Genomic DNA, 13,948 nt, shown 5'->3' on the forward strand with positions numbered 1-13,948 from the left:
CAAAGTGACCTGATTTAGTTAAATGAAGCTAAATATAACCCATGTGAAAAGTACTGACATGTGGGAGGAGACGACAGCAGTTGGCTCTCAGCCTCTCTGTTCTGCAAGGAACATCTTTCACGACTGGTGACTAATAATTTTTACTCTTGCTGGCTTTGGAAATAACATCTCTGCTCCATCACCCCCTTCTAGGGAGATGAGGAAAATGTGCTATTCCTAATCTGTTGCCTCTTATCTGCCTTTCTGAATTTCAGCTTACTGCTATGGACAGTGCTATCACCCTGTGGCAGTTCCTCCTCCAACTCCTCCAAGAGCCTCAGAACAAGAATATCATCTGTTGGACCTCCAACGACGGGGAGTTCAAACTGCTGCAGGCAGAGGAGGTGGCCAGACTCTGGGGAATCCGCAAGAACAAGCCCAGTATGAACTATGATAAACTCAGCCGTGCTCTCAGATACTATTATGTGAAGGTAATGAAGTCCATAAATCCACCTCAAATCCTTATCCACCTTACCAGCTTCTGCCTAATGAGCTTTGTTTTCCTTTTCCATTCTCTTCAAGGGGATAGGTGTCACTTCTGTCTCCTGGAGTTAAGTAAGGTGTACTGGTTGTGTGTAAGGTGTACTGGTTGTGTGTTTAGAAGGGTGTTTTTCCTTTCCATTGTTGTTTTGCTGCATCTCCTCCCCAGTGGTTATTTTATGAGGTTCTAGATAGCAAAATGTCTTTGATTTATGTCTTTGCTGATACAAATCTGTCTTTAAATACCAATCCCCTTTCCAAAAATATGCACCCTTGCAAGGGTTAAAATCCTCAACACTCCAGTTTAAGCAACAGAACGATTATGATGATTGAAGTGGTGAACATGCACCACCTTGAGATCTCTCCTGCAGCTGTCTCTGCAGAGGAGTGATCAAAACACGGTTTCTTAGTGAAGCAGCCCCAATTTAGCTCCTCTAATTTGATCAGTGAGTTCAGACCAGCAGACTAAGATGCTCCCCTTTGTTTTTGATGTCTTCTAATAACTCATTAGAGCCTTCCATTAGTGCACAGGTAGTGCCCAAAAGCTGAACTAGAACCTCAGTGGGGGAGTCATCCTTGTTGCAATGTACCATTTATCTCCAGCTGCTCTTGTGTGGGTACACAGGATGAAAAATGAACCCTTTCCTGAGGAACCTGTTGGTTGGAGCAGGTGGGCTGTTGCTTGGAGTTTATTATTGGGTGGCCAGATCTGACTATGTACAGAGAGGTCTCAACAAGAAGCTGATTTTTATTTATCATGCAGTTATTAGGTCCAGATTGTGTGTGGAGTTCTGCTTGGGAGCAAAACAAGTTTGACATATGCTATTTTGTGGTATTGAAATAGCTGATTAGCCTACATTCTGCTGACTAGTTCAGCTACTTATTTTCTTTTATTATCATCTTATTAAGAACAAAGCTTGCTTGATTTGAAGTGTTAGTTCAGTTCTGCAAACCCCTAAGCTTTTAATTCCACAGGTTCTCCTGTTAGACTACCCGTGCTGTACCCAGGTCAGTGGTCTTTGATGGGGGATAATGGTGGTGTTTTGCTGCTTAGCTCATCTTTTAAAAGCCATTAAACAAAATTGCTTGGTGGTTTTAAGGCCATTATCAAGGGTTAGGTTAAGCTCAAGTGTGTCAAGGGTTAGGTTAAGCTCAAGTGTGTCAAGGGTTAGGTCAGGCTCACCTGTTTGGATGTTTTGCCTGTGAGCTCTGGAAATGATACTTTGGGAGCTGAACTGAATTGGAAGAATGCAGTGTGGTGCTTTTTTCCTTCTATAAACGAAAAAAGAAAACCCCAAAGCCAACAGTTTTTGATAAAAGATTACAGACTATTGAATTCCTTGGTCTGTTTTAGGCAGTGTTTGTAGGAAGGAAACCAATCTGAGCTGGGGCTAAATATACCTGTCTTTCTTACCCACAGAACATCATTAAAAAAGTGAATGGGAAGAAGTTTGTGTACAAGTTTGTTTCTTATCCGGAGATTTTAAATATGGATCCGCTGGTCGTGGGCCGTCTAGAAGGAGACCCTGAGATGGCTGGCTTTGCAGAGGTTAGCAGTGCTCCAAAGGACCTGGAGAACTGTGGGAAGGAGAAGTCTCAGTCCTGTGCTAAATCCTCCAGCCGCAACGACTACATCCACTCAGGCTTGTACTCCTCTTTTACTCTGAACTCCCTCAACTCTTCCGGCGTAAAACTCTTCAGGTCCATCAAGATTGAGAATCCAGCTGAGAAGCTGACAGAGAAGAAACCTGCTCAGGACCCAACACCCTCTGTCATCAAGTTTGTGACCATGCCCTCCAAAAAGCCTTCATCTGTTCCCCTGGTCTCCACCACTTCAACAGTCTCTGCCACTTCCACTGCTTCTGCCACATCAACCGTGTCTTCTCTTCCCATGGGATCAGAAGAAACTCTCCAGACCTTGGAGACGCTTGTTCTACCCAAGTTAACTGTCCCTGAAGCTCCAGCACCTTTGCCAAACTTAACCACCAGCTTCACCCCAACTCCACCCATATCCTCAGTTTCTCCCACACTGCAAGTTCCTTCCACGCCCCCGTCGCCCCCCCTGAGCTCTAATCCTGACCTGGACATTGACACAGACATAGAGTCTGTGGCTTCTCAGCAGCTGGAGCAGGCTCAGAGCCTTCAGCATCAATCCCCAGAGCCCAAAGAACAGGATTCATCTGTGCTGGAGAAGGAATTTGCCAATCACCTCTCCAGATCTAAAAAACCCAAAGGGCTGGAGTTGGCTCCTACTCTCGTCATTACAGGCAGCGATCCAAGTCCCCTGGGGATCCTCAGCCCTTCTCTTCCAACTGCTTCTCTTACTCCAGCACTTTTCTCTCAGGTAACCCATTTCCCTTCCTGTTGGGTGGGGGGAGAGGAGGTTAAGTAGGGATAGTGGTTATATTTTAAAACAGTAAGGGAAAGCAAGTGGAAAATGAATAGGCAGCAGGTTGTATTTGGAGCTCTGAAGCTCAGGACGTCACTCAAAGGTTTTCTTCCAACACAGAAGCTTTCTTCACAATCCATCTCTGCTTCCACCTCAGAGAGTGCTGGGTGGTACATCAGCTCTACGTGTCTGTGCACTGTTAGCATGTGGAGGCAAAACCCCAACCCACACCAGCAGGATCCTTTGTAAACCTTGCCAGGGTGATAGGGAATTCTTTCAGAAACCCCCAAACCCTCCCCTTATCCTTCAGGCTAACTCTAAAAACAGAGAGCCAGGGCACTGTCTGTTGAGCAGCTTTCTGTGGCTTGATTTACTAGGCATTTACTTAAGATTATTGTGTCTTAACAGTGATAAGAATGGCTGCTTCATTTGGTTGTTCCCCTTGAGTGGAAAGGGAAAGACTTTTAATGTCTCATGGAAAATATGGGAGAGAACTCAATCCAACTAGGCTGTTAAATTGTTCTGTATATATTTAATCTCTTTCCTGTAAGAAATTTGAATTGGAGAGAATTGAAAACTGCCAATTGAAAAGTAAAATGGTTGAAGACAGGGGAAAAAGAAGAAAAATCAAGGGCAGTTGCTCTTTTGGCACCTTTGAAGTGTCTGGCTGGTGACCCTAGATCATTCAGAGCATTTGGAAGCTGGATGTAAATGCCTTTTGTTGTGGCTTACATCATCAGTGTCACCCAGGCTGGGCCTGCCTGCTCCTTTAAAATTCGGGGACTGAGTTTTCCCAGGTCACCTGTGGGTGCTGTGTATGGAAACACTGGAGGAGCCCCTCTGCTGTGGGTTACTGTGGGATTTGGCAGCTTGTTGGGGAAAGAGGGCTGGTGGCTGAGGAGGGAGAGTCAAATGGTGGCTGCTGCTGCTGCTCTGGGGTTTGAAGGGAGGAGGAGGTGGGAGGAGGCAGGAGGAGGGAAGGGGAGTTCCTCAAACTCACCCAGCCCTCCCCAGCTGTAGGAGCAGAGAGGATGGTGGGTGGGTTTACACGTGCTGGGTGTTACTCGCGGCGCGGGTGTTGCCCGGCTGACTGTCTGACCTGTTTTGCAGACCCCCATCTTGCTGACCCCGAGCCCCTTGCTCTCCAGTATCCACTTCTGGAGTACCCTCAGCCCCGTCGCTCCCCTCAGTCCTGCCAGGTTGCAAGGTGCTAACACCCTCTTTCAGGTAAGTGCCAGCAAGCTCAGCCAATCCCTCCCCCTGAGCCCCGCTTGTCCATCCCTCCCTGGGAGATCAGTCAGCCCACATACCTGATGCAGAAACAGAAGAGTGATCTTTCTGTTTTCCATCCCCTCCTTTGGCTTTTGAGAGCGTTTAATTTCAGTGTTTACCCAGTTTTATTTAAGCATATTGTAAATGTTAGTGTTTCAGAGATGTTTTGAATTAATAGCACCCTGTGCTGCAGTTAGTGAGTTATTTTCTAGGTCTCTCCTGCCCATGAAACTTGCCTCCCTGTAACTTCCCTTGTTGAGATTTTCCTGGAAACTTGGTTTTGCTGCTCTGTTGGTTCTAATCATCTGTTAACAGGCACTTCTCTTGAAAAACATTAATTAAACTTCACCAGTAGTAAGAAGGAAGGTTGTGTGTGATCTCTGGGGCAATACATAGCATGGTTCTTTATGATCTCTATGGTCTGCTGTCTCCTGTTGTTTGGAAAGTCTCCCCTTCACTGTTTTTTTAATAAATATTTTTGTTTAATGAGGTAAAAAAAATGCCCTATATTAAAATAAAAATCCATTAGTTGTAATTACTCATGCTCTTCCTTCACTTTCTGCTTTGGAATTGGAATAACCACATCTGTTGCCTGATTCTGCTTAGGGAAAGGGGAAAATTTAACTAGTTGGCTTTTGGGTTTCTATCTGTCATCTCCATGGAGATGAAGGAAGTAGCTTGTGTACCATGAGGATAGGGAATAAACAAGTGGGTCTGAAAACACACTGGACATTTTTTCTCTATAAATAGCTGCTAATTAACTAAGGAACAATTTAGACCGTGGTTCCCACCAACTTGCTTGAAAGCCACTCACGAGTTGAGGACGTGGATGATGCTCAGTGCAGAGGTTCCAGAGTGGGGGGCTCATGGTGACACTGGTCCCAGCAGCTGGGTCGGTGCAGTCAGTGGTGCAGTGGCATTTAAGAGAAGCTAAGAAGATTCTTTGAACATCTGGGGTGGGGTTGTGTTGTGGTGGGGTTGTGTTGTTGTTGTGTTGTTGTTCTGTTTTGGTTCTGGTTGTTTTTTGTGTGTGGAGGGTGTTGTTTGGGGTTGTGTTTTTTTTTCCTGGGGGAGCTTTTACATGCACAGATATGAGAGGAACAGTAAATTAAACCTAATAATTTTTGGTTTCTCTCTTAGTTTCCATCAGTGCTGAACAGTCATGGCCCATTTACTCTGTCTGGACTGGATGGACCCTCTACCCCTGGCCCGTTTTCCCCTGACCTACAGAAGACATAGCACATGAACTCATGGAAAGGACATACTGGCAAAGCAAGGGAAAGATATGACACTTATATTTAACCATGTTTTTTTAAAGGAACAGTTTCTAATTCCACAGAGATTATCAACAATCATAGTTTTTGCCATTCCCAAATGAAAAAAATGCCTTTTTTTGCAAAATTCCCTTTTTTTGAAGACCCAGGTTGGGAATGTATATTATGCAAACGCCTTAATAGGAGCTGAAGCTCCAGTCTCTTCTCTTCCCTCCTTGGTTTGGAAGACTTCACTATGGTTAAAGGGAGTTCCAGTCGGTGTTGCAGTAACTTGAGTCTGCACTGATTGCAGTAAACAGCATCAGAGAAGTCTTTTTCTCCGTGACTCTTGGAAAAGAAACCCCTCTGTTCTTCTGCTTCCTGTGCTTGGCAAGAAGAAATCTAATCGTGATTGAAGCTGGCATTCCAGGAAATGCTTGGGAAAGGGGTGTGTGTGCATCAGCTTTGCCTTGGGGCCTGATAACTTCTGCAGCAACCCAACGGCCTGCGCCTTGTCTGCTGGAGAAAACACCTGGTCTGGTTTGCAGGGAGGAGCTTCCAAGGGATGTTCAACGGTTGTTTTATTGAGACATGGACAATTTTTGAATGGCATTGTGTTCTGACAGCCCAGCCCCTGGGAGAAGCGGGGCTTGGCTGGCTTCTGGCTGCTTCCCTGCCCTCCCTTGGGTGAGGAGGCGAAAGGTCTGGAGAGGAATGAATGGGGTGATTAATCCCCTTTCGTTTCTCAGAAAGTTTGAATGCTGAAGTCCAAACATTTCTTGTGCCAGAGACCCGTTGCAAAGCCTGTAATCTCACTGCTAGAAGATTAGCAGGATGGTGTATTTTACATGAGGTTTTGAGGGTGTGTCTGTATTTGAGGTTGCTGCCTGATGCTAGAGTTTCAGACCCAAACAGTGGGTGAGAACACTAACGTCTCCGCATTAACGTTACTGCTCTTTTCCCACAGTTGAAGTGGAGAAGCTCCTCTTCTACCAGCTCTTAGCTCAAGTTTTGCTTTAGATCTATTGCTTTTTTTTTGTAATTGAGAAGCACTCAGAGCCAAGATAAGTTCAGCTCAGTGTGTACAGCAAGCTGAGAGGGGTATCACGGCCTGTCAACCTCCCTGTGAATTTGCTCTTGCATCTCTCTTTTCTTGGTGGCCGTGTTTGGATGGGTTAATACAAGCTTGGTTTCCAGAGCTGTTTGAAAGACTGATGAAATTAAATTTCTAATACAGATTTTTTTTAAGCCCTCAGGAGGCCTTTTAAGAGAATTGAGGCATGAAAGAAGAAAAGACTCTCCTCTCCCAGCCCCTCAGAGCCTGGATGTCTTGGCTGGTTGGTGCTGGGTGCTGTGCCCTTCTGCTTTGGGCATCTGATGTCAGGCAGCAACTTCCTTTTGCTACTGTGTATGCTGAGCTGGTGATGTGAGGTAATCTCCATAAAACACGCACTAGAATACAGATGGAGACCATCCCTTTCCTCTGGCATCCTCACTGGCTGTCTTCAAAGTGTTTAATGAGCAGAGGAAGAGCGTACCTTTCCAGCAAGAGGAGCTGTGACAGTATTTGCTGTACATATTGCACCTGTCTGGAGGAGCGCTGAACTCCAGCTTGCCTGAGTTTCCCTGTGGCCACTTTTGCAGACTCTGAATCCACCTTTGAAGCCTGTGACAACACCCAAGACTCGATGTACTGCAGCGACGTGAAATCTTTCTACCTTCTAGCATTGAAATCATGTAAACCACTCAGTATGTTCCTGACGTGACAGGTGGGTGCAATGGAGTTGCTTTTTGGGCATTGTTCATCCAGAAAGTCCCCTGCCCCATGGAAAGCAAGAGCAAAGCACGTGCCTGGCTTTAGGTGGAGGTAGCAGGCAGCGAGCTCCTGTAGTGAACCATCATCCTGCTCAGTGATGTCAGAGGTATAATCCCACTTTGCATTTTAGACATCAGCAGATGCAGGATGAAGTTCCCATGCCAGTGGCTCTTAAAATGACAATGTGCAATATTGACTCTTATTATATTTTTTGTTGTTGTTGTTGTTGTTGCTGTTTTAAATGCAGAAAGCAAGCTGCATCGTTAAGAGCAGGCACCTGGGATTTTCTGGTTTGCATGATGGCTTGGGGGTCTGCTCTAGGAAAAAAATATATATATAGCTATATATAAATAGCAGCACTTTTAATGGTTGTTTTACATTGGCCAATTTTATGTGCCCACCAAGCGTGTGGACTTGAGAGCAACATTGCAGACTAGGATTAGAGTTTTAAAGAAAGAATGAATGAGCACTAAAGACTTGGCAATTTAATTGCTTCCCTTTCCTTGTCCCCTATGGAGAAAAGCCAAATTTCTTTGTTTAGGAGTTGTGTGTGTGCACACATGCACCTAATTCCTCCTGAGCTGTGTCGCTCTCAGTGTAGGTGTGCAGGAGAACCAAATGCTAAGGGCTTGTTGCTGTGCTTGGCCAGGTTCTGAGCTCTTCCCTGAGGAGCTGCACCAGATTGCACTGCCATAGCCTGTGAGGAGCCGGGTGTTCCCTTTGGGGATCCCCTCTCTGGGCAAAGTTAGTATGGAAATGCAGCCTGTGCGTGCTGGCTTCAGTCTGGTTTCAGCTTCCTGATGGATAGCACTCAGGTGATGTGATGGCTTCTGCTTCTCAAGCCTTGGGAAGTGGGAGTCCCGTGTCGGGTTGTAACCTCAGGAGGCGGCGGGGAAGCGAGTGGGGAGGGAGCGGAGGTGTGGGAGGGGAGCCTTGCTCACCTTTCCTCCGGTACAACTTTCAGGTCACTTAAGGTAATATTAATCTTGTATATATGCTGCCTGGTTAAACACACGTTTGCTAACCAAGTATGTAACTGCCAGCTTTTACTTCAGACCACGTTCCTGCTGGAGCACAGTGTGGCTGTGACTTCTCAGAGCTGGGTTGTGTGACTTGCTGGTACCTTGCCTGGCTCACTTTCAGGAGCAGCCTGCAGCTCGTTGCGACTTGTTTTTAATTTAGCATAGGGAAGGTGGGGGTTAATATAGGCTCTCTTTTTTTAATTATCCTGTTAGCAGTCTGTAGTATGGGTATAGTACCGTGTTGGTTTACAAAACTAATTAATAATAATAATAATGCAGCATTACAGAAACAGTTTATTACGTTGCAATTCATGTTGCTGAAGTAGCCACGATATTGTTGAATGCTTGATAATATTTGCATTGGTTAATTCATAGATGGTGGTAGAATTAGACTGGATGAGCATGGAAGCCCAACATCTGTCTTGCTTCTGGAAATCCCTCTTTACATATCGCTGCTGCTGTAGAATAGCTGCTGTGGGGTTGGAAATCGTGCACTGCTGTTGCTGTGCCTGGCTTTGTTTGAGATCCTGAACTGTCAGGATGCCACTAGCAACACGTGCTGCGAGCAGAAACAATCCGTGGGAAGCAGGAGCATGTTAGAGAACCATACTACTTGTGTCTCACCTGTTTTCAGAGACTGAGATCCTAGGGAGGAGGGTGGTGGAGGAAGGTTCGTTGGGTTTTTCATTCCTTAGCAGCAGCTCAAGTCTAGATCCTTGTTTCAGACATCGGTCTTCAGCAAGTGATGGCTGAATGTAACCCCTATGCACTGCCTGTGGAGTGTTCCAGCTGTGTTTTGCAATAGGTCAGGAAGTGATAAAATTCCTTTCCATTTGAGAAGTCCTGGTTTTAACTTCGAGCATCCTAAGGCTTCGTTATCCGTGCAATCTTCGGTATAATGGAGCATCCGTTAGAGTAGTAAAGGTTCTTTGGTGGTTGGTTTGGGATAATTTCTCCCTCTAGTATGTTTTCAGAGCTCAGATATCTATATCTGATAGATATCTATAGATACAGATATCAAATAGGCTCTTCTTGGGTTGTTAGTGTTCACTTTAACCACAGTGAAGGCTCCTTACGTGTGTATCTTCCTTGACGCAGCTTCTCAGAATGCAGCGGGATGCAGGCGGTTCTGTCAGGTTCCCTCACCACTTCAGGTTTCACAGGAGAACTTCTGCAGGCTGAGGTGGGATGAAGCAGCTAGCCTAGCATGGTGAGGCAGTTCCTCAGGTGAGCACAGGCACAGAGTTCCCATCCCCTTTAGTGGCATTTCCCCAGTGCTGAGCCCAGAACCGACAGCTCTGACAGTCTGTTGGCCGCCCGTGGCTTATTCACATTATCTTTTACTTACCTTTTGCTGCCATTTTATAGCAGGTTGTACATACTCCTGTTTTACTATACCATTTAACCTCTTCCATTTCTAATACGTGTTTGTTTACAAGTCACATCTCAGTGTTGTATCAAGAGGCTGTCTTGGTATTGTCGGCTCTGACAATAAACTCCGTCGGTAGTTACAGAACCTTGTGGAAGCTGACAGGTTACTTTAAAACTTGATCTTTTGGGTGTCCATAACAATCCTGTTCTGTTTTGTTCCTCAGTTCTCCTGCATAAGGGATACATGTTCCTTCTGGCCTCTGAGGCCCTGGGTATGGCTAGTTTATTTTGTCTTAATAATCACAGAGCGTGGTATCGCAATCAGCCCAAGCCCCGCAGGATCCTGCACTGGGCAAAGAAGTCAAAAATCCATTAGAATCATGTTGCTTAGAAGCTATTTGGGATGTTTTAATAAGGCATAGTGTGTCTTGCCTAAACAGGAATTTTTATGGCTTGATTTGAATTTAATTAAAGAGTAATTGGCAATGGTTGCTGCATAGTCTGAACGGCGTTAGCAAATCTGCTTAATGTCGGAAGCCTTTGGTTGAGTGGTGGTTAATATGTGACATGCTCAAGTTGATGGGCTGGAATCAGAGGCTGTCAGATGAAGATTAAAAGATAAAGTGCAGCGAGGGCAGGTTTTGTGCAGCCCTGTTGCTGCAAGAGGCTGTTTTTGCCTTGGATTGGCAGCCCTGGCTATGGCACTCCACTTGCCTCGAGCGCGTGGCATCCACCACAGGAGTCCTTCGCCAAAGCACAGTGAGTGGTGAAGAGTTTTTGAAAATGGCACCAAATCTCTGCAGCCTGGTTTTAGTCACAGGGATTGAAGAGAGGAGCTACAGAGCTGCCCTGTTTCCCCAGTCAGTGTTTAGCACCACCAGCCTTTCTCTTGAAACCTGTCACGGTCCAGCTATGCTCTTGGGTGTCTGGTGCATCTTTAAGCAAGGACTCTTCTCACCCTTCCACAAAGAACAAACATATGTAAGGGGGAATATGTTCCCCACAGAGGGTTGATCCTTTCTGGAAGGTGCAGCTTTGCTAAAAACCCCAAAAAAGCCACTTGCAAGGCAAGAAAGCTGGGCAGGGCCCCGCTGCTGCTTCTGGGACGTGTCCGCCGCTCTGTTTCCCTCTTGGGACAGCAAGACATCTGCTTCCTAGAAACCATTCTACAAAACCAGAATAAAACTGACCAGAATTTATTTTTATTCCCCCCTCCCTCCCCAAGGAATGTAGTAAAAGGCTGTGGAGCTGTTCCAGACACCTGATAAAAAGCACACTTGGAGAGCCCAAAGCTTGTTTGCAAGATGGGTGGTGTCACCGAGCCTGGAGCAGCTCCCTTCACGTCAGTGTATGTGTGCTCACAGCCTGTGAGGGTGGATGTTTGCTTCATGCTCCAGCTTTCCTAGGGACCCTGCTTTGGCAGGGGGTTGGACCTGATGAACTCTTGAGATCCTTTCCAACCCCTGTGATTCTGTGATGCCAGCCCTGGATAACCAACACTGGACACCTACGCTCAACGCACATGCTGGGAAACGTTTTCCACACCCTGGTGAGGGGCTTGGGGGGGGTTTTATTCTTTCTCTTTTGCTACTCAAATCAGCTACACCACATTGTGGACTTGTTAGTTGCCAAAGGTTAATTTTCAATGCATCTTCAATGTTGTTGTCAAAAAACCATCTTAAAATGCATCTTCCAAGGGTGTTCCGCTCGTGGAAGAAAAGTTTGGACCTTTTTGTTACTTCAGACACTTGCTTCTCTGTTGAGACCAGGCCTTGCAGGGGGTTTTCATCTCAAAGGAGGGGTGTTGGCAGTGGTGTAACAGGATAATTATGAACCTTGGGAAAACAGGGGGCTTCAAAGGGGGGAGGAGAGGCTGAGTGAGCTGTAAGGAGCGGGTGAAAGGCGTTGTGTTCAGAGCCCGACCCGGTCCTTGGGCAGTGTGTGCAGCAGTGCTGTACTGATAACTGGAAGCTCTTGGGTTTATTTTTATTAATTTCTTTTTTTTTATTATTTGGGGCTTTTTTGTTTTTCTTTGGGGTTTGTTTTTTGATCACAGGAAGGCTTTGAGGATGGCCTCTGCATGGTTCCTAGTGTGTGCTGTGTGCTGGGGCAGGGGAGGGGGGTTTCCAATACCTGGGTTTGCTCTAGGCTCCTTGAGACGTGTTTGTGTTTGGGGGGTTGTTTTTATTTTTGGCTAGCATGTCTTAAACCTTCAGGCTTTGAAACTGCTTTCTAAAATTGTGTTGACTTCTTTTTTTTGTTCTGCTGTTGTTCAGTTGCACAGAGGTTTATATATATGATGTGCTAGTTCTAACGTTAATTCTCTGTGAGCAGGGTTGAGATTATTCAGTGTAGTTTATTAAAAAAAAAGGAAAGTATTCTAAAACTCCCTTTAAAAATCTCGTTTGTACTCTGTTGCAGTGTTACCAGATGGCCTTATGTACGTCACAGTGTTTTGTGATAAGTACAGTAGCACATTTAATGCTTATCCCCCCCCTCCTCTCTGTTTTTATAAGCTGAGAAGTATATTCTTAATAATAGAGGTGAATAAATGGGAATATTCTAGCAACATGCATGGGAAGGGTAGTGGTTGTGGTCTCTAATGGGTATTGGGACAGCTGGAATCTATCTGGGACTGGCAGGATTCTCAGTTGGGATCGTTAAGCAGCATGAGGCTTTGTCCTGGGAGTTCTATGAATCTCTGAGCAGAGCTGATGGGAGTCAGATGGCAGGAGCTTGTACCTCAGCCTCTTGGCTTCACTGCAGCTCGTCTGACTGACTGACACCACTGAGGATCTGGGCTGTGCTGCTCTCCGGGCTCAGGTAGAGGCAGGGAGGGGAGTTGAGGGTAAATAGTAGAGAATTTGAGTGCCCTGAGGGGCTGTGGTGTGGGGGGGACAGTTGTTCTCTTGATTTTTAAAGTGCACATCTGCTTTGGAAAGTGACTTTCTGAGGTGTTTAGCCCTCAGCTGAATTCCAGGGGTAACCTGGCTGCTCTGCAAGGTGGCAGGGTGATGGCTGCAGCCTCTTTTATCCTACAGCAGCTCTGCTGGTGGCAGAGGGAGGTGATGTTTGTGCTGGATAACTCACACTCTAACCAGGGAGTTACTGTGCTTTACTTCCCTGTAGCTTCAGGAGAACCACAGGTGGTAAAAATGCCATTAAAAGCAGGAGAAGGAATGGGTTTGGTTACTCTTTCCAGAACAGAATTGCATTTAACCTATATATATATATATATATATGTATGTGTGTGAGTACCAAGCCAAGAGACAGGTTATGCTGTAGTGAGTGTCTTTAGCTTCCTACACTGGAGACTTTCTCTAGACACCTCTTGGAGCCAGCTGTAACCTTACAGCACTTGGGTGCTCTTGTTATGGTTGAGTAAACTTAACCTGGGTGAGAATAGCTTCTCAGTCTAACTCTTTTATTTTTAAATAATACCTTATACTAAGAGTATCTTAATGTGTTTAAAAAAAAATGCTGGTATGTAATGCAAGTACATGAATAGCCAAAGTTTTCAGTAATTGTTCAGTGTTACTAAATTTGCTTTTATTTAACCTTTCAAGATAACATTAGGGAGACCTTCAGGGTGTGTTGATACATTGAGGGGAAATTTAAAAAATGAAACCCCCGTCTGATCAACTTGCTTCTAGCAGATATGCAGTTATTAGACCACATTTCAGGTTCTGATGCAATTTGGAGGCAAAAGGTCTAAGATGCAAAACTTCAAGTTGAGAGGAAGTGGACTGTACTGACACTTCAGAGTTCAGAATGAGTTAGAATGCTGCTGGTAGAGCAGCACAGTGGCAGTTGTTGTTCAAACATAACGAAGGTCTTTCCTGAGAAATCAGGTGACTTTTCTATTGCTTCAATTTTTGTGCAAAAAAGAAAAACCCTAAAAAAATCAATGTATTGCAATCTTTTTTTAAAAAAACAAGGGGTGGGAATAGTTAAAGAAAACTATTTTATGTAAGAACTGACAGAGGGATTTGCTTTGTATAATGCAAGCTGGCTTTAAAAAAGCATTGTAGCAGATTATTCAAGTCAATCATATGTTAATAGTTATGTGCAACCAGACATGCAAAACAATTGTATTTTTTTAAATAAATATTTTTAACAAAGTTTCTGCTCCTTTGCCCTTCGTTTTTGGTGGGGGTTGGGGTTGGTTGGGTTGTTTGGGGTTTTTTTTCAGTAGAGGAAATTGAAAGTCACAGCTTGTGGGGTGGTGATGGAGAGGGGGGGGGGTCACCAGAGCTTCAGCTAACCTGGCCCTCAGCAGCAGCACCAGCACCCTCACCCTGTGCTT

General features: G+C 45.3%; 1 protein-coding gene across 1 annotated transcript; it reads left to right on the forward strand.

Moving 5' to 3' along the window:
- Window positions 1-260: 260 nt before the first annotated feature.
- On the forward strand, window positions 261-5,419 carry ELK4 (ETS transcription factor ELK4; the record flags this gene model as incomplete). The annotated part of the gene is made up of 4 exons (XM_084275884.1): window positions 261-470; window positions 1,940-2,863; window positions 4,019-4,135; window positions 5,321-5,419. The coding sequence occupies exons 1-4, from the start codon at window positions 264-266 to the stop codon at window positions 5,417-5,419; spliced, it is 1,347 nt and encodes a 448-aa protein (XP_084132010.1). The 5' UTR covers window positions 261-263.
- Between the last annotated feature and the right edge of the window lie 8,529 nt (window positions 5,420-13,948).

The sequence above is a fragment of the Gallinula chloropus genome, assembly GCF_964237585.1.
Source record: "Gallinula chloropus genome assembly, chromosome: 27".
NCBI classification, from domain to species: Eukaryota; Metazoa; Chordata; class Aves; order Gruiformes; family Rallidae; genus Gallinula; species Gallinula chloropus.